The 26,519-nt window shown below is 49.1% G+C and overlaps 1 protein-coding gene across 1 annotated transcript in view; it reads left to right on the top strand.

The window, feature by feature from the left end:
• Nucleotides 1-5,062: 5,062 nt before the first annotated feature.
• Nucleotides 5,063-26,519, top strand: part of GNA13 (G protein subunit alpha 13) — a gene marked incomplete at its 5' end in the record, with an annotated part of 33,338 nt that continues 11,881 nt past the window's right edge. The window contains 2 exon segments of the mRNA XM_073607126.1: nucleotides 5,063-5,289; nucleotides 23,894-23,944. Of these exon segments, the coding sequence (XP_073463227.1) occupies nucleotides 5,063-5,289; nucleotides 23,894-23,944 (278 nt within the window).

The raw sequence follows: 26,519 nt of genomic DNA, 5'->3' as shown, positions 1-26,519 counted from the left end.
AAAAATCTTTCTATGTATCCTACACAGCCCTTCCCTCTGTGTCCAGCTTGTATAAAAACACTTCTCCATTACTTCCTGGACGGACTCCGGGAAGTGAAAACTGTTAAGGACACTGGAAGGCGTTCACCAGCTGATTAGCACACACCCTGCAGCTTCCCTTCACCCCTCCAGGAGATCGCTAACACCCGCCCACCTCTGCAGGTGCACTTTTTTTCACCAATGTAATTGGTGATCACCGTTCTCACCAAATACAAAACCATAGATCGCTCATTTTGGCAGAGTGTGCAGGAGCTGAGCGATGTGGATAGAGATGTAGTATTGAAAATAGAAGTGTCCTGGGTTCTGTAAAGCTCACTATACAATCTGATTGTACAATGTAGTGCAAGGGCCTGCCTGATTTCATGCAGAGTGATTGCATAGATTTTGTCCTCCTATTATATAGTTTTCTTAAAGGAGATTGTTGCAATCGGATTGTACACTGTATGGCCACCTTTTTTATACAGCTAAAATTTAACTAGTTGCACTTTTGGTGCCAGTAATTAACGGCATACCACGTTTTTCCATGTGGAATAAATGCGGCACTGTGCGTTCTGCTGCGACAAACGCAGCAGAACGCACAGTGCAAAACACCAAAATGTCTCATGACTGACATGTGTAGGGCAGCCCTTTGAAATCAACAGGCTGATCTATGCGCGTCGCAGGAAAAACAAGCCAAAAAAAGTGTGCTGCCACTACGCTAGGAGTGATGGAGGCCTGGAAGTGAAATCGTTGTGTTTACACAAGAACAATGAGGCTCCATTCACATCTGTGCGTTTCCCAACGCATGGCAAAGTGCACAGCAAATGCGCTCTTTGCCTGTTTCAGAAGCGTGCTGCAAATGCAACAAAAGAGCGCAGGAAAAAAGGTCACACTACGCTCTAGAAAAAAGTTCTGGAGTGTCTTTGGGGCGATTGTGTGTAGGGCAGCCTATTCAGGTGAACGGCTTGCCCTATGCATGACAAATGCTCCAAAATGCCAAAAAAAAGCATGCGGAAATGAGTTCTCGCTATGTCGAGATGTGACCAGGGCCTGACAGCTAAGTCCCACCTGAGCTGACCCTCAGTTCAGGTGGCCATACATTGTACAATCTCTCCTTAAGGTTTACCAAAGCAATGTAATGGGAGGACCCACCTATACAGTCAGGCCCTTGTACTACAAAGGTGATGGTGGATCTAAAAGATTGTACAATCGGATTGTTTACAGAACCCAGGACATGCTTGTGTTTTCAATACTACACACAGTATCCACACAGGTCGTTATCCGATCGCTCAGCTCCTGCACACTCTGCCAAATGAATGATCTATCCTGTGTCTTAACTCCTTCCTGTGTCTTAACATTTTCACGTCCAGGAAAACATATATTTTTTATATAAAACAATCTGGACATTTCGGTAAGGGCTGTTGTAGGATAAATAAAAAGCTTTTTTTTTTTTTTTTAATCTATAAAAGTGCATTAAAGCTTTAACCTAACCTATCCTGTTCCCTTAAAGCATGTTGTAGAGTACAGTGCTTCTGTGTAATTTGGCCCCCTGTAACACCTAAAACACCTGGCTGATTCTGCCTGGCTATGCCTTCCCCCTGTAAACTGACCACGCGATATCATGGCTGCTGAGCCCTGACACTGTGGTCAGTTTGTGCCTCCGTCATCCACAGTCCTCCTTTCACTCCTCTGTGCTCCTCTTCTCCTCCCCCCTGCCTGTCAGTGCCTGCCCCCCACCCCTCTTGCTGCTGAAGTTTCAGTTAATGTTTTATACCATTCTACCTGTTTAATACTCCTATGTGCGCCTGTGGCTGTGTTTTATAAAAAAAAATAAGCTGTTCTTTACCAGTTCTCAGCGCCGATCGCTACTTGCGTGACCCGCCATCTGTCTCCTTACCTCCTCCTGACTGACGTCAGCGGATAATCCTTGGCCCCGCCCGCTTCAGCTATCAGACGGGGAGAGGAGAGAGCTGGCAGCGTCACATGAGCCCCCCCGCTTCAGCTGTCTGAGAACTGGTAAAGAATAGCTTATTTTTTATAAAACAAACACAGGCACATAGGAGTATTAAACAGGCAGGATGGTATAAACACCATTGAGTGGTTTAACCACTTGTGAACCGACTGACTGCAATGTACTGCTGACAGGCGGTCTGTAAAGTGATGGACTGGTAAGCCTCTTGTCTGCTCCTGGATTTCAGGATCCCCACCCCCCCCACCCACTGCTGTGACTGGCTGGGACCAGCTGATTGGCTTTGTCCAATCACAGCCCAGAGCAACAAGCAACACAGGGCTCTGTGCAGATGGTAACACATCTATTTAGTAAAAGGTAGCACACAGTTAACCCTTTGGTCACCCCTAGACCCGACATCTCCCTTTTGAGACAGGGACTGAGGACACAGATTCCCCAGTCCCTTTCTCAGCAGCCTCAGCTGCACTGAAGATGAATGGACAGGAGACAGAGGCTCCTCTCCGTTCATTCACTGACGCATTGTAAACAGATTTTACGGTGATCAGTGACCGGAGGAGGATAAGGGGGACAGTCAGTGACCGGAGGAGGATAAGGGGGACAGTCAGTGACCGGAGGAGGATAAGGGGGACAGTCAGTGACCGGAGGAGGATAAGGGGGACAGTCAGTGACCGGAGGAGGATAAGGGGGGACAGTCAGTGACCGGAGGAGGATAAGGGGGACAGTCAGTGACCGGAGGAGGATAAGGGGGACAGTCAGTGACCGGAGGAGGATAAGGGGGACAGTCAGTGACCGGAGGAGGATAAGGGGGACAGTCAGTGACCGGAGGAGGATAAGGGGGACAGTCAGTGACCGGAGGAGGATAAGGGGGACAGTCAGTGACCGGAGGAGGATAAGGGGGGACAGTCGGGATGATCAGTGTGGCGCTGGGGGCAGGAATTGCAATCACTGATCTCCCTGAATACATTTCAATAAAGCAGCTGGAAGGAGAGGAGGAGAAGCGGCTGTCAGCTGCGTTATTGAAATGTTTACAGGGAGATCGGTGATTGTAACCCCTCCCCAGTGCAGACAGCAGAGACCCATGAGAATAAAATAGTGGTAGTTCTAATTTTTTTATGTCACGTGATATTACCACAAAGGTCAAATTTTCAGTAAACACATTTACAGTGAATTTTAGGACAAGAAACCACCATAAACTAGCCACATTTTTTTGGCAAAATATATAAGACGAGGTTATACAGATTAAATAGATACCCAACATGCCAAACCTTAAATTTGCATGTGCCCATGAGATGGCGACAAACTTCAGTACCCTTTTATTTTCCATAAGTGACACTTCAAAAGCCCCCTATAGGTCATCAGTTTAGTGTTAGGAGGTTTGGTGCTGAAATTATTGCTCTCTGGCGAGCCCGGTGATATGTAATGTGTATCGCAGTCAACGTTTTCACGCACATGCTCCCCCCGTCACGTGCATTTACATTCCTATGTGCGTCTATGTGGGGTGGCCTTTTAAATGTTTGTTTGGGGGGGATTTTCTGTGCTTGGGTGTAACTTTATTTATTTTTTCCATGTGATGATTTTTAGGTGACGGGTTCTCTTTGAGACCCCCCTCCCCCCAATATGTCTTCTTTTGGGCTCCACTGGTACAATGTATCTTCAATCATGGTAAAGAGTCTATGGCATAGGTTTTTTACCATGTGATCAGCTGTGTCCAATCAGTTATCGGCATGCCTCTCCTCTTGCTGACTGTGTGATGAGAGTCGATAAGCGGCTTTTCTGAGTGGAGACATCTGGACTGATAATCGGCGCGATGCTTATCAGTGCAGCCCCACCAGTGATGCCAATCAGTGCAACCTCAGTCAAGGAGAAAAATTACTGATTTACAACATTTTTAACAAACTAAAACTACATTTTTTGAAAAAAAAAAAAATTGGTCTTTGTTTAGCAGATGTTTAAAACCTCCCCAGTGGTTTTTGATCACCACCAAAAGAAAGCTCTGTGTCTAAAAAAAGTTATAAATGTCATATGGGTACAGTGTTGCATGACTGTGCAATTGCCATTCAAAGTGTGACAGCGCTGAAAATTGGCTTTGGGGGGGGAGAGAGTGTCCGTCATTGAAGCTGGTTAAGTGCCTCCTGCAGGCAGTGTAAATTTTGGCAGCAAATTTCGATTTGTCGTATTTAGTCGACTAAATCTCCAGTACATTTTAGTCGACTAAAACTCATTTTAGTCATCTAAAATCTAATGGGTGTAATTAAATTGCAATGCATTAGTTAACATTTCTCTACAATTTCCAAACTCCTTATTATATACTGCTGAAGTGAAAAATCTCATATATTAAGGTATTGAGGTATGAACATGCACTACAGACCAGTGTTAACTTGCCATTTTAGTTTTTCGTATTTTAGTCATCTCAGTTTTAGTTGTATTTTAGTCAACTAAAATAGTATTCATTTAGTCGACAAAATCAACACTGCCTGCAGGAACCTGATCTAGTCACACACAGAGTGTGGGATCTCCCTGGAAGGTTCTCATGCAGAGTAGATTTGTGTTCCCAGCTGTTTTGATTTGGTGAGAGGAGCTGTGCCCGCCCACTGTGTGCTGCTGATCGGAGGTGGGTATATCTGTGTTGTTGGATGGGGGTGTTCCGGTCCCCATCGCTGTGCTCTGTGAGTTGTTGGATGGGGGTGTTCCGGTCCCCATCGCTGTGCTCTGTGAGTTGTTGGATGGGGGTGTTCCGGTCCCCATCGCTGTGCTCTGTGAGTTGTTGGATGGGGGTGTTTTCCGGTCCCCATCGCTGTGCTCTGTGAGTTGTTGGATGGGGGTGTTCCGGTCCCCATCGCTGTGCTCTGTGAGTTGTTGGATGGGGGTGTTCCGGTCCCCATCGCTGTGCTCTGTGAGTTGGATGGGGGTGTTCCGGTCCCCATCGCTGTGCTCTGAATTGTTGGATGGGGGTGTTCCGGTCCCCATCGCTGTGCCGAAACTAATATTTTATATGAGGGAATGTTTTAGGGGGACTAAAGTGTACCTGTCATTTGGTGTATCAGAAGTACTGACCCCCCCCCCCTGTCTTTTCAGGTATTCGAGTGCTGGTGGACGCCCGTGAGAAGCTGCACATCCCCTGGGGGAACCTGTCCAATCAGAAACATGGAGAAGTGATGATGGCGTTTGACACGCGCTCGGCCATGGTAGTTCAGGGAATGGTGGAGACGCACATTTTCCTCACACACTTGTCGTGTATAAAGGCATTATGGGCGGATAGCGGCATTCAGCATGCATACGACCGACGCCGAGAATTCCAGCTGGTAAGAGGGGAGGTTCTTATTAACACAGAATTGTGGTGTATTGGTTGGTGTGATCACATGTAGCCCCTGTTGTGTGAATGTGACGCTTGCACTACAAGAATGCAACTTCATCTCAGGAGGTTCAACCCCAAATGTTTTAAGGGTTTGTTCATCAATAAGTGAGCTAATGCCCAGTGCCCCTCCCCCTCTACATGCAGCTTATGTGATCCCTCATCGTCCACCAACCTCTCCAGTCCAGCACTTCACAGTGCTGGAGGCTGTATAACCGTGTAATGTGAGCAATGGTGAGCCCTCCTGGTCAGCACTGACCACAATGAGAAGTTCTTCCATGAGAGTTCCCGAAAAGGAACGCCACAAGGATTCTCCTTGGTCAGTGGAGTCAGGTGGCCATTGCTCACATTACGCTGTTGCACAGCCTCTGGCACTGTGTGCAATGCCCATTAAACTGGCTGGAGAGGGTGTTGGGAGATGGATGGTGGAAGGTGCATGCAGCTGGGAGGATGCGAGTTCCATCTTTACAATTTTTGGGAAAAGGTGAACCCGCCCTTTAATCTCATGTGACCATTTCACCCTACCCATTGATATACACTGATTTATAGAGTGTGGAATCGGCTATACGATCTCCTCCCTCCCGTCCATCCGTCCTCGTGCTCTGGTTTAGGGGTGCCTGTGGTGTTGGCATTGTTATGCAGCTCCTGGCACCTGAAGGGTGGGAGTTTTTCGATCCAGAGTTGGCATCAGGAGGAGGGCTAATCGGTGCGTAGTGTGGCACCTGAAGAGGACGGTGGCATTGTGCCTGGTAAGCACTTGGTGCACAGACCTGTCTGTGAAGAAGGTTGTACATTTCTCATTGTGAAGAGATGACCTCCACTCTGAAACATCTTTTGTGACGCTCCAGTGAACTCTCATTGGGTGTCCTGAATGATCTATCTGTCCCCCGGCGGGGCTCTGTGCGTGCGGGTATCCCCCGGCGGGGCGCTTGCCTCTGGACAGGGGGCACTTTAACCACTTGACGTCCGCGATATAGCCGAATGACGGCCACAGCGGCGACCTGAATTTGACGGCCTCCCCTGTGCACGTAATCTACAGGACGTGCACGGAGCTCACTGATCAGAGTCACTGAGACTCACGTGATCACCGATCCGAGTACCAAGTGATCAGCTGTCAGCCAATGACAGCTGATCACATGATGTAAACAAAAGCTCGGTAATCTTTTTATTTATTTATTTTTTTTTCACCGGCTCATCGGTCCCGAAGAGGAAGAGGCAGTTGGTCCCGAAGAGGAAGAGGCAGTTATGCCTCATCTGTGCCACCTATCAATGTCCAAGTGGTGCCCATCAGTGCCCATCAGTGCCGCCTCATCGGCGTACATCAATGAAGGAGAAAAATTACCTATTTTTAAATTTTTATAATAAAATATAATATAAAAAAAAAGTTAAAAATTCCGAAGATGACAGTAAACCGGATGTGCCTATCTTCAGGTCTCTGACTAGGCAGCGGATGTGCCTATCTTCGGGCAGCGGATGTGTGGGCTAGTATCTGGGGTCTCCCAGTGGGATAGGGGAGCCCGAGAGGGCCGATGTGGGGGGCCATACCGGGCTCTTTTGGGTCTGGTAAGGATTTTAAGGGGACTCCAATAACCCCCCCCCCGAACCATACAAGGCCACATGCCCTAAACATAGGGGGGGTTCTGCCTCAGACCCCCAAAGCAACTTGTCCCCATGCTTGCTAGTCAGCAGGATAAGGGCCTGGTATATTTGGGGGGGAGGGAGAAGAGAGATATAGATCATTTTGTGTATATCACAAAAAAAATTAAACCTCCCCGGTGGTGATCACATGCCACCAAAAGAAAGCTCTGTTTGTGAGGAAAAATAGACATAAATTTGATTTGGGTACAGCGTTGCTCGACGGCTTCGCTTTAACTGACTGGGTACAGCGTGGCACGGCAGCAATTGTCAGTCAAAGCGACGCAGTGCCATATCGCAAAAAAGGGCCTGGTCATTAAGGGGGCAAATCCTTCCGGGGTTGAAGTGGTTAAATAGCAATGTGCGACCTACCCAAATAAAATTTATGTCCCCCCCCCCCCCCCCACAAATAGAACTTTCTTTTGGTGGTATTTGATCACCTCTGTGATGTGTGTGGTGTTTTTTTTTTTGCGATATCCCCAAAATGAAAAGAAGAAAAAAAAAAAAAAAACTCCATCAGTTTAGGTCATTATGTATTCTTCTACATATTTTTGCTAAAAAAAAAAAAATCGTAATAAGCGTATTTTGATCGGTTTGCACAAACGTTATAGCGTCTACAAAATGGGGAATAGATTTAGGACTATTTATTTTACTAGTAATGGCGCAATCTGATTTTTAGGGGGATTGCGGTAGACAGATTGGACTTTTTTTATTTTTTGGGACCAGTGACATTTATACAGCGATCGGAGCTAAAAATAGCCACTGATTACTGTGTAAATGACACTGGCAGGGAAGGGGTTAACACTAGGGGGCGATCAAGGGGTTAAGTGTGTTTCCTGGGCGTGTTCTAACTGTAGGGGGGATGGGTTAACTAGGACATGACAGATCGATGTTCCTGATGACAGGGAGCAGAAGATCTGACATTTGCCTTGTTTACATGGGCAGTTTCCCGTTCTGCTTGTGTACACCGATCGCAGGTCGCCGGCAGACCTTGTATATCACAGACACGCTCCCGCCCGCTGGCCTCCCTGCACAGACTGACCTGCACCTATGGCGGCGGTATGTGCAGGAGAGCCAACCTGCCGCAGTGTGACGGCAGCTGGTCGGCAAGAGGTTAAAGCAGCGCAGTGCTGAAGGGCAAAAAAATGGTCTATTATGAAGGGGGGTAAATCTTCCGGAGATAAAGTAAAGGTTAAGATAACCTTTGGAACATATTACATGTTCCAGGTCCTACCTCCTCTCCCCCCTCCCCGTGACAGTGGGCGGGGGGGGGGGGGAAATCTTCCTGCACCTGCTGTCAAAATTTTAAAATGGCATGGCCGTACGGGACTCCGCCCACATGGCGGTGCCATGAACTGATGTCCGGGCAGACGGTGTACTCTGCAGGATCCTGGCATTGCACTCCCAGTCTGCTGATCACGGGTGCAGTGCTTTACAGGCTGCAGAGCAAATGCCATCGATGTGCACTTTTTTTTTTTTTCTTTCTTAATTAAAGGTGAACTTCGCCTTTAAGCCATAGAATATGAAACTTTAGAAAATGGCTCAATTCCCCCAACAACACAATGTTTATGGGGAAATCTCTCCTGCAGCACTATGGTGTTCTGCCGGCTGGGTGGCAGAACACAATGATCACGCTCGGTGACTATAGCTGCTGGCAGTGATGGCATGGGGGGCTGAACCGGCCAAGATTCGGTCCACCTTTACATGGCCCTAATGTGGAACGTCACTCTCTCCATCAACATGAACTATTTATAATCCTTCTAGTGTTTGTAAATGGATAGGAAAGTAGATCACGTTCACTTTTTTTTTTTTTTTTTTTTTTGCATATTTTTTTTTACTTCCTGGTTTCTGGCCTAGGCAAATGATGTCCTACATCCCAGGAGTCTTCAGGAGGGGCTTTTGCAACTAAGCACCTACTCCTGCTTGCATGCCTGATCTAAGGGCAGATGGATTCCAGGAAGTAAATTCTACAGTATTCATCTGCCCTTAATGAAGGTGGCCGTAGCTAGAAATGCGGGGGGGGGGGGGGGGTTCTAAGCAATTTGTCAGCAAAATAAAGCATTGGGATTTAAAATCTGAAAGTCCTTTTTGCTTAAGTGGTTGTACTGGTACTTTTTTTTTTTTGCGATCGTCTGAGTGAGAACAATCATTCTCGCACAACGTTAAAATCTAAAGTGAAGTTCCAGACATTTCTGTCTGTCAGCGGCTACAAAAAGTGTATCTGCTGACTGTAAACGCCGTCTCGCCTGTCCGCAATGGTACAAAGCACTGAAAATAATTTACAAATCAAATGGATTTTGTTTTTTTAATGTGAAATGTGTAAATATGTTGGTGAATATTCGTGTGTGTGGGTCTTCCTAATAGTGATATTATATGTAAATGATATCATGTGATGTGTGATCACACCAATATGATGGAGAGCCAGCATCCAATCAGCACTGGCAGCCATTGGTGGGGGGGGGTGGGGATAGAACATGAGGGGAGATTGCTGTACTGACATCTCTTGAGTTAGTATTGTGATCTCTCTTGCTGGGGTGATGGAAAATAAACGTAGTTTGTAGCCAGGCTTGGTGATACATCCCATAATTTGATGATGGTGGTTGCCGTGTCATCGCTCTCCTGATCTCTCTGGTTGGGCGGCAGTCCAGCGTGTCGTCCTATCATGTCACATGTTCTCAGCAGACAATAGGCACACTGTTCATATACAGAGGGCTGAGTATACACCTGTCCTCCCACATACCCATCCTCCACAATAAAGGGAAGCTGTCATGACAGCTGCACCCCCCCCCCCCTGTTATCTGTCTCCAGGCAACAGCCATATCCCAGCAGTCCAGCCATAGCACCCTTCCAGGGACAGTCTTCATTCGTGCCAATGGCATCCTCATAGTGCCCAACAGAGCAACCCCAGACACGAATTCCACAATCTGGGGCATCCACCAATCAGAATCACTGAACTCCGTACATACACAGGAGCTGATTTCCTAAGAGAGGATTTCTATTTCTGTCCATCCAGACCTGACATTTATACAGCTCTGCCACACAGTGCAGCCCCATCTGGTATAGCAATACACCTTATTTTTCTCTGCAGTACTTCAGTAACACAGGTCTTGCCTGCCTGTCATTGGACACTGAAAGGAACACAGCGCTGTTATCTGCCCGCAGTGCAGTATGAATACTGGGAGGTGGGAGGGGCCTGGTCTGTGATTTGTATGTACAGGAGACACTGGGAGGGGCCTGGTCTGTGATTTGTATGTACAGGAGACACTGGGAGGGGCCTGGTCTGTGATTTGTATGTACAGGAGACACTGGGAGGGGCCTGGTCTGTGATTTGTATGTACAGGAGACACTGGGAGGGGCCTGGTCTGTGATTTGTATGTACAGGAGATGATGGGAGGGGCCTGGTCTGTGATTTGTGTGTACAGGAGACACTGGGAGGGGCCTGGTCTGTGATTTGTGTGTACAGGAGACACTGGGAGGGGCCTGGTCTGTGATTTGTATGTACAGGAGATGATGGGAGGGGCCTGGTCTGTGATTTGTATGTACAGGAGACACTGGGAGGGGCCTGGTCTGTGATTTGTATGTACAGGAGACACTGGGAGGGGCCTGGTCTGTGATTTGTATGTACAGGAGACACTGGGAGGGGCCTGGTCTGTGATTTGTATGTACAGGAGATGGGAGGGGCCTGGTCTGTGATTTGTATGTACAGGAGACACTGGGAGGGGCCTGGTCTGTGATTTGTATGTACAGGAGATGATGGGAGGGGCTTGGTCTGTGATTTGTATGTACAGGAGACACTGGGAGGGGCCTGGTCTGTGATTTGTATGTACAGGAGATGATGGGAGGGGCCTGGTCTGTGATTTGTATGTACAGGAGACACTGGGAGGGGCCTGGTCTGTGATTTGTATGTACAGGAGACACTGGGAGGGGCCTGGTCTGTGATTTGTATGTACAGGAGATGATGGGAGGGGCCTGGTCTGTGATTTGTATGTACAGGAGACACTGGGAGGGGCCTGGTCTGTGATTTGTGTGTACAGGAGACACTGGGAGGGGCCTGGTCTGTGATTTGTATGTACAGGAGACACTGGGAGGGGCCTGGTCTGTGATTTGTATGTACAGGAGACACTGGGAGGGGCCTGGTCTGTGATTTGTATGTACAGGAGACACTGGGAGGGGCCTGGTCTGGGATTTGTATGTACAGGAGACACTGGGAGGGGCCTGGTCTGATTTGTATGTACAGGAGATGGGAGGGGCCTGGTCTGTGATTTGTATGTACAGGAGACACTGGGAGGGGCCTGGTCTGTGATTTGTATGTACAGGAGACACTGGGAGGGGCCTGGTCTGTGATTTGTATGTACAGGAGACACTGGGAGGGGCTTAGTCTGGGATTTGTATGTACAGGAGACACTGGGAGGGGCCTGGTCTGTGATTTGTATGTACAGGAGACACTGGGAGGGGCCTGGTCTGTGATTTGTATGTACAGGAGACACTGGGAGGGGCCTGGTCTGTGATTTGTATGTACAGGAGATAATGGGAGGGGCCTGGTCTGTGATTTGTATGTACAGGAAACACTGGGAGGGGCCTGGTCTGTGATTTGTATGTACAGGAGATGGGAGGGGCCTGGTCTGTGATTTGTATGTACAGGAGACACTGGGAGGGGCCTGGTCTGTGATTTGTATGTACAGGAGACACTGGGAGGGGCCTGGTCTGTGATTTGTATGTACAGGAGACATGGAGAGGTGGGAGGGGCCTGGTCTGAGATTTGTATGTACAGGAGATAATGGGAGGGGCCTGATTTGTATGTACAGGAGATCATGGGAGGGGCCTGATTTGTGCAGGAGATAATGGGAGGGGCCTAATTTGTATGTACAGGAGATAATGGGTGGGGCCTGGTCTGGGATTTGTATGTACAGGAGATAATGGGAGGGGCCTGGTCTGTGACCTGTATGTACAGGAGATAATGGGAGGGGCCTGGTCTGTGATTTGTAAATACAGGAGACACTGGGAGGGGCCTGGTCTGTGATTTGTATGTACAGGAGATGATGGAAGGGGCCTGGTCTGTGATTTGTATGTACAGGAGATAATGGGAGGGGCCTAATTTGTACAGGAGATAATGGGAGGGGCCTGGTCTGGGATTGGCCCCCCTCTCTGCTTCCTGTACCGTCAGTCCTTTGTGATGTTTGTGTGAATGTTGGAGGGGATGTCAATCACTGTACTCCTGTCCATGAGTGTTACATAAAAAAACGCATCCTTGGTATCCCTTTAGATGTGCATGCTCCTCCATACTAACCCCGCCTACTCATTAGTGACTTGGTTACACTTTTAGACTGAGGGGCAGAATACAGCTAAAGGCTCCAGCACCCAGCGATCAGCAAGGAGCAGCATGATTGTCTAAAGGAAAGGTGGGGGGTTGAGGTGCTCCTTTTCATATAACGAGGAAAGGGTCCTGTGATCAGAGAAAGGAGAAGGAAATACTCGGCTTTCATGTCATTGGGTCTCCAAAAGGACATTTATTTATTTTTTGGGTGGGTGGATTGGAACGTATTCTATGTACTTTACACTTCAGAATCTTTAGCTGTATTTGTAAGTTCAACCCTCCCCACCCCCGAGCTCTATTGTCGTGTTTTGTTTCTACATTGTGCTCTGTGATAAGATGCTGATATTTGTGTTTGACAAACAATCACCTGACCCCTCAGTCCAGGAGACCCCGTGTGTGTTGGAGCATCAGGGACCCGGCATGTGACCGGAATATGTGACCGTTGTGTGTCACTTCCTGTGTATACCGAGGCTGAGAAATTATGAGGGGACCCTGAGAATGGGTTCAGACAGGACTCCCACCGTCCGAGTTCCCGGGTCTGTATACCCGCTGTGCCCATTATGAGGGGTTCCCACCATCCCTGTGCTGAGTTCCCGGGTCTGTACACCCGCTGTGCCCATTATGAGGGGTTCCCATCATCCCTGTGCTGAGTTCCCGGGTCTGTACACCCGCTGTGCCCATTATGAGGGGTTCCCATCATCCCTGTGCTGAGTTCCCGGGTCTGTACATCCGCTGTGCCCATTATGAGGGGTTCCCACCATCCCTGTGCTGAGTTCCCGGGTCTGTACACCCGCTGTGCCCATTATGAGGGGTTCTCACCATCCCTGTGCTGAGTTCCTGGGTCTGTACACCCGCTGTGCCCATTATGAGGGGTTCCCACCATCCCTGTGCTGAGTTCCCGGGTCTGTACACCCGCTGTGCCCATTATGAGGGGTTCCCATCATCCCTGTGCTGAGTTCCCGGGTCTGTACACCCGCTGTGCCCATTATGAGGGGTTCTCACCATCCCTGTACTGAGTTCCTGGGTCTGTACACCCGCTGTGCCCATTATGAGGGGTTCTCACCATCCCTGTGCTGAGTTCCCGGGTCTGTACACCCGCTGTGCCCATTATGAGGGGTTCCCACCATCCCTGTGCTGAGTTCCCGGGTCTGTACACCCGCTGTGCCCATTATGAGGGGTTCCCACCATCCCTGTGCTGAGTTCCCGGGTCTGTACACCCGCTGTGCCCATTATGAGGGGTTCTCACCATCCCTGTGCTGAGTTCCTGGGTCTGTACACCCGCTGTGCCCATTATGAGGGGTTCCCACCATCCCTGTGCTGAGTTCCTGGGTCTGTACACCCGCTGTGCCCATTATGAGGGGTTCTCACCATCCCTGTGCTGAGTTCCCGGGTCTGTACACCCGCTGTGCCCATTATGAGGGGTTCCCACCATCCCTGTGCTGAGTTCCCGGGTCTGTACACCCGCTGTGCCCATTATGAGGGGTTCCCACCATCCCTGTGCTGAGTTCCTGGGTCTGTACACCCGCTGTGCCCATTATGAGGGGTTCCCACCATCCCTGTGCTGAGTTCCCGGGTCTGTACACCCGCTGTGCCCATTATGAGGGGTTCTCACCATCCCTGAGACTTTATTTTGTGGACATTGTAGAATATGGATCAGTATTTTCCTGGATGTGACGGTTCCGTGTTTGTCTTGTGAAGAGAACGGAGGGGGGGGAGGGGATTGCCTAATCCTCCAGGCACGTCTGCAGTGTGAGAACGGTCGGGACTCGGCGGCTCCTCTCCGTCCTCCCAGCTCCATAAAAGGTCGGTGAGCAGAAAGTGTCTCTTGTTCTATGAAAACTCTATTAATAACACTCAGTGCTGTCTGTGGGGAAGACGTTCTCCTGCACACAGCTGACTTCCTGTCCTCTGTACACAGGACTGTGGTGGGCCCCGTGTCGGGGGAATTGATTCTCTCGTTATCCTCAGACAGCCGGCGTGTGCCAGACTTCCTGCTATTGTCTGTTGGGAGAGAAGTTTCCTTTCAGGTGACGAGGACGGCACGCTGCCCCTCCTCCGCTCCCAGCCCATGTCATCAGCAAGAGGAGACCCCCTTTAACTATAATCTGTGAAATCCGGCCAGCCAATGGGCCCTCCATAGATCCGTTCCTAGTATTAGGGGGCAGGGGTCTCCGGTGTGCACTGATACACATTGTAGGACATCTCTCCCCCTCCCCCCCACCACCACCACAACGCACATTTACCCCCTTCACCTCCCACAAGGTTTTACCCCTCCCCCATTACCAGGGCATGCCGCTGCATTACTTTAACTGGTAACTGCGCAGTCATGCAACACTCTACCCAAATGTCACTTATATTGGTTTTGGTGGTATTTGATCACTTCGTTTTTTATTTTTTGCGATAAACGAAAAGATTTAAAAAAAAAAAAAAAAAAAACTTTTAAATTTCTGCAATGAAACCTCCAATGAAATTTCACCATAAATTTAGATGTATTCCCATGTCTTTGGTAATGTATGCCCTGTACCCAGACGAGGCCAGCGATGTGCGGGGGGCAGCCCGTCCGCAGTACATGGCAGGCTCTCAAGTAGTTACAGAAGTCTGGATCGGAACTGGGTGGATTCGATTTATAAATCAACTCCGATTTTAAATCAAATTTTTTTAAGAGCAACTGTCCTCTGACCCGCTCTTCACTCACCGACGGTCCCATCCCCTTTAATGGGACGGCTGGTGATGCGGCGGTGACACAACAAGGTGAGGGACGTGGCAGCAGCAGGTGAGTGGATGCCCGCTAACGGGCACTGCCATGATAGATCTGAAGTGACAGGTGCTCTTTAAGGATGGGCTCACACTGCCGCATGGAGCGTGTCACCGCAGGGGTCCGGTATGTCCCCCCGTTCACCGTATCAGGGCCAGAAGACACACAGCACTCCGGAGAAATATCACAAGGTTCATAAGCTGCTTTTTAGAAGGTTTCACTTTCATTTTTTTTTTTTTCCTGCTTGCCCTTCCTCCACACACTTGGAGCCTGGTACAGATGAATTTCTCTTCAAACAATCATACAGTTTGTAGTGTACAATGGGATAAGGGAATATTCCTGAATTGTATCTCCTGGTTACTGTGAAATTGTGTGAATGCATCAATGCAGTGCGTGTTATCTCTGCTTGGATTCATTGTTCACCAAAAATGTAAATATTACAGATTATACAGCCTCATGCTACATAACTGAGCTCCATGTCATGCTGAGTAAACTAAATTAATAATGTATCTTAAATAGAAAACCTGTATCTGTAGATAGGTGTGGTGTTTTTTTTTTTTTTTTTGTCTCCCAAATCTTATTTATTCTTTTTTATCCACCCTGAACTATAAAACTTTGGGACAGACCCCCATTCTGACATGAAGGGGGGGGGCGACTCCCCATGTGTTGTAGAGTTTTATGGGGGAGGGGGGGTCTGGGAGAGCTCTCTGTGCGGTGTTATCTAGTATAGAATGTAACAGGTGGTACTATATACGTACCCCACCCCTTTCATGTGTCGTCCCCTGTCCCCCCCCCCCCCCCCCATTGGACAGATGTTGGGGATCTCTCCTTGGCTCCTGTGTCATCTCTCCTGGTGAAGTTGCGGAGCGTCCCATCTGTGAATCAGCGCCCTGCCCAGCCTGTCTTTCCTGTCCCTCTCTGTAATTAGAGAGGAGTGGTGGATGGATGGCGTGGCGGCGTCCTCACATCTGGAACACAGACACCTTCGGGGAGAAATCACAATGAACACCGTCCCCCCTATTACCGGGGAATAAAGGACTCCTTATTGGAACATTTCATATAGATTAGGGGGGGGGGTCACTTCACATAGAACACGGGAATACATCTGACAACAAGGCTCTCTTCTGGGGATATTGTCTTCCTAAAACGATTTGGGTTTTCTTTTTTGTCTGTTTTTTTTTTTTTTTTTTTTTTTTTTTTTTTTTTAATAATTGCATTTTCTTAAGTATTCTGTATTTACACAAGTTCCACTCACAGCACATAGATGGCGTATTCACATATACCTTTTTGTATATTTAGCTCAGATTCTTCCTCTAGGACAACTCATATAAACTAGATAAAGAAATAAAAATCCATATAGTTGGGTATTTCTTACCTTTTCTTCCATAATGACTTTGTACTATCAAATGATCCTCGTGGGCAGATATCGGCCCCATAGAGAAGAAAAAGAAAAGAGAAGGAATAATTTGATTTGTATACAATTTGTATACAAAAATATATGAAGCAAGCTAAAATATACTTTTTATACTTTGTTTATTATATTTGGATAATATAATAAACGTTTAAATATTGGGGATCATTCATAGTGCATGTGTTGGGGGCTGTACGTCGATCGTCTTCACTTTTATAGACATTCTTGTCTCCACACATCGGCACCGGGAGAGAGAACTCCTCTACATGAGATACAGGGCTGAGCATGGAGAATGGGGGGCTTCATTGGGGCTGATTGGGGTAAACTAAGTGTTAACAAGAGATTTAATGGGAACAAATTTTGTTATAAATAAAATGTAAAACCAAAAACCTGCAATCTGATAAGGAGAATAGTGAAGAGTTTATCACGTCAGATGGAAGCGCGTTGTTTTGGTTTGTAGATGAGTGAAGACAAATGTAACCAAATGACTTCCTCTCCATCTCTTGTGTAATGTTTATATAAAATGTTACTTTGTATCTCTATCCCATCTGATCGAAGTAACGTTGTTTATAAACATTGATCAGACGGGGGATGGTGTCACGGTGACCCTACTCCCACTGATTCCCCAGCACCAACTTTGCCATCTTGTCCCCACAACCCTTAAGTTCCCCACACAGCCCAACAAGTGTTTGTGCTACATAGGCCCCAGGGAGCTGCCCCCTGCAGAGGACCCCCGTTCTCCCAGCTGAGTGTCAGTCTGTTCCCCTGCTGGGCCGGCATTTGGATTCCCCACATGCAGGCTACAAGCCCCTCGCTGCTCCCCTCCTCCCCTCCCCTCCTCCCTGTCCCGGTGGACACGACCCTTCCCTGCTGTTCTCGCTCTGTGTGCCCACTTTACAGAAACGTGCGGAGGGGTCACTATAAAGGTCTCTTGTAGAGACATCCGGGGTATTTATAGAGACTGGAGTCCATCTTCTTTCCTCTATTGCCTGTGTATATATCAGAGAAATGTTCCTGGCTGATTGAACTCCTCTTATAATATTATAATCAGGATTTATATGGTGCATACAGTTTACACAGTGCTTTACAATGCAGACCGTATGATTATAATAGTTTATTACCGGGGTAAACGGAGCCCTGCTCGGTAGAGCTTACAATCTAATATTATAGAGGGGGATGTTTTCTATTGGCTCCCTCTGGGAACTCTCCGGTATCTCGGTGATGGGATCCTTCGTCCAGAATACTATTAGTACATAGCCCCTTTATATGGGGGTGATATGTGGTGATCTGCAACACGCTAACTGGGACTATCCCTTTGTAGTTAGTAATTCTTTTTGTGCTCTAGGGATGGGGACATTGTGTATTCTGGACTGTCACATCTACAGCCATGTCTATTGTATGGCAGGTGGGTGAATGAAGAGTCCAGTAAACAGTCAGTCCTTTTCTTTCTATTGAATTATGACTATCAGCACCACATCCTGGGCTCAGTGTCTGGCAGGGGTCTCCAGTTCTCTATCACTACAGCCCGTGTTTACATGACCTTTTTATACTGCTACAGAATGAATGAAGTCTTCCCTCACCTCTGTGTTTAGTTATTGGGGGATTATCACCCCCTGTCAGTCTGTACATTTCATACCCTCTACATACTACCACCGAGCCCAGACAGTACCAGGATAGATAGGTGTTGGCACTGGCTGCCTCCACCCAAAATCCTGGGATTAGCTGAGTTCCAGCAGAGGTGCCATGTGCACACCTTGGATACTGTGCTGGCTTCTGAGAGCCGTGGATGGTGGGAGTAGTGTCTATGGTCCTGTGTACTCCCTCCTATATCTGATAGGGGGCAGTCTTCAGGTCAGGTATGATGGGAGTGGTGTCTATGGTCCTGTGTACTCCCTCCTATATCTGATAGGGGGCAGTCTTCAGGTCTGGTATGATGGGAGTGGTGTCTATGGTCCTGTGTACTCCCTCCTATATCTGATAGGGGGCAGTCTTCAGGTCGGGTATGATGGGGTGGTGTCTATGGTCCTGTGTACTCCCTCCTATATCTGATAGGGGGCAGTCTTCAGGTCGGGTATGATGGGGTGGTGTCTATGGTCCTGTGTACTCCCTCCTATATCTGATAGGGGGCAGTCTTCAGGTCGGGTATGATGGGGTGGTGTCTATGGTCCTGTGTACTCCCTCCTATATCTGATAGGGGGCAGTCTTCAGGTCGGGTATGATGGGGTGGTGTCTATGGTCCTGTGTGCTCCCTCCTATGTCTGATAGGGGGCAGTCTTCAGGTCGGGTATGATGGGAGTGGTGTCTATGGTCCTGTGTGTTCCCTGTATATCTGATAGGGGGCAGTCTTCAGGTCGGGTATGATGGGGTGGTGTCTATGGTCCTGTGTACTCCCTCCTATATCTGATAGGGGGCAGTCTTCAGGTCGGGTATGATGGGGTGGTGTCTATGGTCCTGTGTACTCCCTCCTATATCTGATAGGGGGCAGTCTTCAGGTCGGGTATGATGGGGTGGTGTCTATGGTCCTGTGTACTCCCTCCTATATCTGATAGGGGGCAGTCTTCAGGTCGGGTATGATGGGGTGGTGTCTATGGTCCTGTGTGCTCCCTCCTATGTCTGATAGGGGGCAGTCTTCAGGTCGGGTATGATGGGAGTGGTGTCTATGGTCCTGTGTGTTCCCTGTATATCTGATAGGGGGCAGTCTTCAGGTCGGGTATGATGGGGTGGTGTCTATGGTCCTGTGTACTCCCTCCTATATCTGATAGGGGCAGTCTTCAGGTCGGGTATGATGGGGTGGTGTCTATGGTCCTGTGTACTCCCTCCTATATCTGATAGGGGGCAGTCTTCAGGTCGGGTATGATGGGGTGGTGTCTATGGTCCTGTGTACTCCCTCCTATATCTGATAGGGGGCAGTCTTCAGGTCGGGTATGATGGGGTGGTGTCTATGGTCCTGTGTACTCCCTCCTATATCTGATAGGGGGCAGTCTTCAGGTCGGGTATGATGGGGTGGTGTCTATGGTCCTGTGTGCTCCCTCCTATGTCTGATAGGGGGCAGTCTTCAGGTCGGGTATGATGGGAGTAGTGTCTATGGTCCTGTGTGTTCCCTGTATATCTGATAGGGGGCAGTCTTCAGGTCGGGTATGATGGGGTGGTGTCTATGGTCCTGTGTACTCCCTCCTATATCTGATAGGGGGCAGTCTTCAGGTCGGGTATGATGGGGTGGTGTCTATGGTCCTGTGTACTCCCTCCTATATCTGATAGGGGGCAGTCTTCAGGTCTGGTATGATGGGGTGGTGTCTATGGTCCTGTGTACTCCCTCCTATATCTGATAGGGGGCAGTCTTCAGGTCGGGTATGATGGGAGTGGTGTCTATGGTCCTGTGTGTTCCCTGTATATCTGATAGGGGGCAGTCTTCAGGTCGGGTATGATGGGGTGGTGTCTATGGTCCTGTGTACTCCCTCCTATATCTGATAGGGGGCAGTCTTCAGGTCAGGTATGATGGGATGGGTGTCTATGGTCCTGTGTGCTCCCTCCTATATCTGATAGGGGGCAGTCTTCAGGTCAGGTATGATGGGATGGGTGTCTATGGTCCTGTGTGCTCCCTCCTATATCTGATAGGGGGCAGTCTTCAGGTCAGGTATGATGAGTGGTGTCTATGGTCCTGTGTGCTCCCTCCTATGTCTGATAGGGGGCAGTCTTCAGGCCGGGTATGATGGGATTGGTGTCTATGGTCCTGTGTGCTCCCTCCTATGTCTGATAGGGGGCAGTCTTCAGGTCGGGTATGATGGGAGTGGTGTCTATGGTCCTGTGTGCTCCCTCCTATGTCTGATAGGGGGCAGTCTTCAGGTCGGGTATGATGGGAGTGGTGTCTATGGTCCTGTGTACTCCCTCCTATATCTAATAGGGGGCAGTCTTCAGGTCGGGTATGATGGGAGTGGTGTCTATGGTCTTGTGTGCTCCCTCCTATGTCTGATAGGGGGCAGTCTTCAGGTCGGGTATGATGGGAGTGGTGTCTATGGTCCCTCCTATGCCTGATAGGGGGCAGTCTTCAGGTCAGGTATGATGGGAGTGGTGTCTGTGGTCCTGTATATCTGATAGGGGGCAGTCTTCAGGTCTGGTATGATGAGTGGTGTCTATGGTCCTGTGTACTCCCTCCTATATCTGATAGGGGGCAGTCTTCAGGTCAGGTATGATGAGTGGTGTCTATGGTCCTGTGTACTCCCTCCTATATCTGATAGGGGGCAGTCTTCAGGTCGGGTATGATGGGGTGGTGTCTATGGTCCCTCCTATGTCTGATAGGGGGCAGTCTTCAGGTCTGGTATGATGGGAGTGGTGTCTGTGGTCCTGTATATCTGATAGGGGGCAGTCTTCAGGTCTGGTATGATGGGAGTGGTGTCTGTGGTCCTGTATATCTGATAGGGGGCAGTCTTCAGGTCGGGTATGATGGGAGTGGTGTCTATGGTCCTGTGTGCTCCCTCCAATATCTGATAGGGGGCAGTCTTCAGGTCTGGTATGATGGGAGTGGTGTCTGTGGTCCTGTATATCTGATAGGGGGCAGTCTTCAGGTCGGGTATGATGGGAGTGGTGTCTATGGTCCTGTGTACTCCCTCCTATATCTGATAGGGGGCAGTCTTCAGGTCGGGTATGATGGGGTGGTGTCTATGGTCCTGTGTACTCCCTCCTATATCTGATAGGGGGCAGTCTTCAGGTCTGGTATGATGGGAGTGGTGTCTATGGTCCTGTGTACTCCCTCCTATATCTGATAGGGGGCAGTCTTCAGGTCTGGTATGATGGGAGTGGTGTCTGTGGTCCTGTATATCTGATAGGGGGCAGTCTTCAGGTCGGGTATGATGGGAGTGGTGTCTATGGTCCTGTGTACTCCCTCCTATATCTGATAGGGGGCAGTCTTCAGGTCTGGTATGATGGGAGTGGTGTCTATGGTCCTGTGTGCTCCCTCCTATATCTGATAGGGGGCAGTCTTCAGGTCGGGTATGATGGGAGTGGTGTCTATGGTCCTGTGTGCTCCCTCCTATATCTGATAGGGGGCAGTCTTCAGGTCAGGTATGATGGGAGTGGTGTCTATGGTCCTGTGTGCTCCCTCCAATATCTGATAGGGGGCAGTCTTCAGGTCTGGTATGATGGGAGTGGTGTCTATGGTCCTGTGTGCTCCCTCCTATATCTGATAGGGGGCAGTCTTCAGGTCGGGTATGATGGGAGTGGTGTCTATGGTCCTGTGTGCTCCCTCCTATATCTGATAGGGGGCAGTCTTCAGGTCTGGTATGATGGGAGTGGTGTCTATGGTCCTGTGTGCTCCCTCCTATGTCTGATAGGGGGCAGTCTTCAGGTCTGGTATGATGGGGTGGTGTCTATGGTCCTGTGTACTCCCTCCTATATCTGATAGGGGGCAGTCTTCAGGTCGGGTATGATGGGAGTGGTGTCTATGGTCCTGTGTACTCCCTCCTATATCTGATAGGGGGCAGTCTTCAGGTCAGGTATGATGGGAGTGGTGTCTGTGGTCCTGTATATCTGATAGGGGGCAGTCTTCAGGTCTGGTATGATGGGAGTGGTGTCTGTGGTCCTGTATATCTGATAGGGGGCAGTCTTCAGGTCGGGTATGATGGGAGTGGTGTCTATGGTCCTGTGTGCTCCCTCCTATGTCTGATAGGGGGCAGTCTTCAGGTCGGGTATGATGGGAGTGGTGTCTATGGTCCTTTGTGTTCCCTGTATGTCTGATAGGGGGCAGTCTTCAGGTCGGGTATGATGGAATTGGTGTCTATGGTCCCTCCTATATCTAATAGGGGGCAGTCTTCAGGTCTGGTATGATGGGAGTGGTGTCTATGGTCCTGTGTACTCCCTCCTATATCTAATAGGGGGCAGTCTTCAGGTCTGGTATGATGGGAGTGGTGTCTATGGTCCTGTGTACTCCCTCCTATATCTAATAGGGGGCAGTCTTCAGGTCTGGTATGATGGGAGTGGTGTCTATGGTCCTGTGTACTCCCTCCTATATCTGATAGGGGGCAGTCTTCAGGTCGGGTATGATGGGGTGGTGTCTATGGTCCTGTGTACTCCCTCCTATATCTGATAGGGGGCAGTCTTCAGGTCGGGTATGATGGGAGTGATGTCTATGGTCCTGTGTACTCCCTCCTATATCTGATAGGGGGCAGTCTTCAGGCCTGGTATGATGGGAGTGGTGTCTATGGTCCCTCCTATGTCTGATAGGGGGCAGTCTTCAGGTCGGGTATGATGGGAGTGGTGTCTGTGGTCCTGTATATCTGATAGGGGGCAGTCTTCAGGTCGGGTATGATGGGAGTGGTGTCTATGGTCCTGTGTGCTCCCTCCTATATCTGATAGGGGGCAGTCTTCAGGCCTGGTATGATGGGAGTGGTGTCTATGGTCCCTCCTATGTCTGATAGGGGGCAGTCTTCAGGTCGGGTATGATGGGAGTGGTGTCTGTGGTCCTGTATATCTGATAGGGGGCAGTCTTCAGGTCGGGTATGATGGGAGTGGTGTCTATGGTCCTGTGTGCTCCCTCCTATATCTGATAGGGGGCAGTCTTCAGGTCGGGTATGATGGGAGTGGTGTCTATGGTCCCTCCTATGTCTGATAGGGGGCAGTCTTCAGGTCGGGTATGATGGGGTGGTGTCTATGGTCCTGTGTACTCCCTCCTATATCTGATAGGGGGCAGTCTTCAGGTCGGGTATGATGGGAGTGGTGTCTATGGTCCTGTGTACTCCCTCCTATATCTGATAGGGGGCAGTCTTCAGGTCGGGTATGATGGGAGTGGTGTCTATGGTCCTGTGTGCTCCCTCCTATATCTGATAGGGGGCAGTCTTCAGGTCGGGTATGATGGGAGTGGTGTCTTTGGTCCTGTGTGCTCCCTCCTATATCTGATAGGGGGCAGTCTTCAGGTCGGGTATGATGGGAGTGGTGTCTATGGTCCTGTGTGTTCCCTCCTATATCTGATAGGGGGCAGTCTTCAGGTCGGGTATGATGGGAGTGGTGTCTATGGTCCTGTGTGTTCCCTCCTATATCTGATAGGGGGCAGTCTTCAGGCCTGGTATGATGGGAGTGGTGTCTATGGTCCCTCCTATGTCTGATAGGGGGCAGTCTTCAGGTCGGGTATGATGGGATTGGTGTCTATGGTCCTGTGTACTCCCTCCTATATCTGATAGGGGGCAGTCTTCAGGTCGGGTATGATGGGAGTGGTGTCTGTGGTCCTGTATATCTGATAGGGGGCAGTCTTCAGGTCGGGTATGATGGGAGTGGTGTCTATGGTCCCTCCTATGTCTGATAGGGGGCAGTCTTCAGGTCGGGTATGATGGGAGTGGTGTCTATGGTCCCTCCTATGTCTGATAGGGGGCAGTCTTCTTCAGTGATATTATGGGATATGCTGTCACAGGTGCTCTTTAATTTGCAATGACCGATTTTTCTGTCTCTTGCAGGGGGAATCTGTAAAATATTTCCTGGATAATTTGGACAAGCTTGGACAAAAGGTAAGTGGGGTGTGCTGTGCCTAATGGCTCTGACATGGTCAGTAGTGCAGTGAGGAAGTACAGGAATTCATAGCGGGGGAGGGGGGGGGGATTGAGTTGTAGAAGCCACACGATGAACCCTGGAAATGAAGGCTGTTGGTGTAAAGAAGTTGCTCTAGATCAGTGTTTCTCAACTCCAGGACTTTTTTTTTTTTTTTTTGTCCTTGGAGGAGGTGTCTTCTCGTATAGACACCCAACATCACGGGGGGGGAGTACCATGGTTTACATGGGCTCTGATGACAGGTTCTCTTTGTTAGAAGGGCCCCTCCCAGTGTCTCTCGCTTTCCATTCGAGCCTCTGGCTGGGGTCATCCATCTCTGACAGCTGATCATGTGACCAGACTCCACCCACAACAGTCGGAGTTGAGCAGCCACGCCCAGCAGGAGGCGGTGCCGATCCCAGCCGTTGTACATGGGGTGTGCGGTGGTGCTTGGGAAGTGGAGAGATTTCTATACATGGAAATGAAATTGGTTTGTGGGTGATAAAAACCTCTAGAGCAGGCAGGGGGTCTCCAAACTACGACCCTCCAGTTCAGCAACTACAATTCCCATCATGCCCAGTCATGTCTGTGAAGGTCAGAGGTTTACAAAGCCTCATGGGACATGTAGTTCTCCAACAGCTGGAGGGCCGTAGTTCGGAGATCCTTGTAAGGGCCGTTATAAATGGGCGACTGAGACACAAAATAAAAAATGTCCAAACAATAAAGATGAAGGAAAGTTCAATAATAAAGACTTCCAAGTCCTTGCTGACGAGGAGGAAGGGAGACGCAGCCGTGATCATCATTATTACAATGAAGAGTGGCCAATCACAAGTAGATTATGTTTAGGTAAGTCACAATACAGTGCCTTGAAAAAGTATTCATACCCCTTGAAATTCCCCACATTTTGTCATCTTACAACCAAAAATGTAAATGTATTTTATTGGGATTTTATGTGATAGACCAACACAAAGTGTCACATAATTGTGAAGTGGAATGAAATAAGTTTGTTTTTTATTTTTTTACACAAATGAGTGGTGTGGAAAATGTTCAAGGGGTGTGAATACTTTTTCCAGGCACTGTAGGTGCCTCAGTATAATCTTGGTTGATTGCTGAGGGTGTGTGTGGTGCTGATGGCGGCTCGCCCCGCTCTGGAGGATTCCAGGGCTCAGTCGCCCCCTCGTTGGCTGTGATGTCAGCGGGCGTGGGGTACGGCGGGGCCGTCGGGTGTGCGTTCGCAGAGTGCGTTCTCCTTCAGGCTGTGATTATACCATGGTGGTGATGTGGGGGGGGGGGGGGGCTGTATTTATATCTCTCACATGGGAGCGTCTACTATATTACCCAGCATGCTATGCAATCAAAATCCTATGTGGTGAACAAAAAAAATGACAATTTAATTAAAACAAAAGAATGGCTGTGAAGTATAAACAAAACGGGGGAGGGGGGATGAATTTGTCATTTAATTCCTCAATTCTAGGAGTGAGTTATTGTAGATTGACGATAACCATCTCTGAAGAGTCCATATAATCTCCAATCACTCACACCTATAATTATTGAGGAATTAGGAGTTCGGCGCCCCCCCCCCCACACCAAAAAATGAAAGTCAGCTACAAATCCGGTACAAATACTGTGGCTAATGACTCTGAGGACACTTTCCTGGGATCCTGACATATCGGCACCCCGGCTGATTTTCCGTTCAGCTCTCAGGTGCTGCTGCCGCCATTTGTAGTAAGGGAAAAACTGGCAAGGAAACCTTTCAGCTTCACAGCGGTTTCCCTTTTGCACTTTCTATCGGGTGCGGTGGAGGGAGGAGGAGGGGGAATTCCGAGGTATCTCCTGGAAGTGGGACGGGTGCCTGCTTAACTTAATCCGGAGCTCCACCCAAAAGTGGAGGCTCGCTTATTGGGCCCCCCCCCCCCCCCCGTGCCACATTGGGCACCTTTTGAGTGGGGGGGGGGGAGGAGAGGAAGCCAACAAGTGAGCTTCCACTTTTGGGTGGAGCTCCGGATTATCTATCTTTTCAGCCATTGTTTTGTCATTGTTCACTACATATGATTTTGATTGCATAGCATCCTGGGTAATGTAGTTGACGCTCTGATGCGAGCGATATAACCGCAGCCTATAAAAGGAGCACGCCTGGCGGCCCTCTGTACCCCGCGCCTGCTGATATCACAGCTGACTAGGGGGTGACTGAGCCCTGGAATTCACCGGAGCCGCCATCAGCGCCACACGCCAGCGATCTGGACCGGGAATATACAGAGAGGCCACCTGTGTGACGTTCCAATCTACATTTGTTGTCACATTTTAATGAAAGATTCACCTTACTACACTGAGATCAGCCCTGCTGTCTCCTTGCGATCCCGGCTGCTGCGTATATATTGGGTGAGCTTTCTTCTCATTGGTGGATCTTTATACATCACACTTCCTGTACTCCATACACAATAACATCACCACATGGTGCGGAGTTCACCTTTTTATAACATCGCCCCTATAGACATGTTCTTGTTTTATCGATGTTCAGATATCCGTCCACCGGTAATAATAAACGGCCTCCCAGAC

This window comes from Aquarana catesbeiana, linkage group LG12 (assembly GCF_042186555.1).
Source record: "Aquarana catesbeiana isolate 2022-GZ linkage group LG12, ASM4218655v1, whole genome shotgun sequence".
NCBI classification, from domain to species: Eukaryota; Metazoa; Chordata; class Amphibia; order Anura; family Ranidae; genus Aquarana; species Aquarana catesbeiana.
The sequence above is the reverse complement of the archived record's forward strand: the minus strand, read 5'-3'. Positions and strand labels throughout refer to the sequence as shown.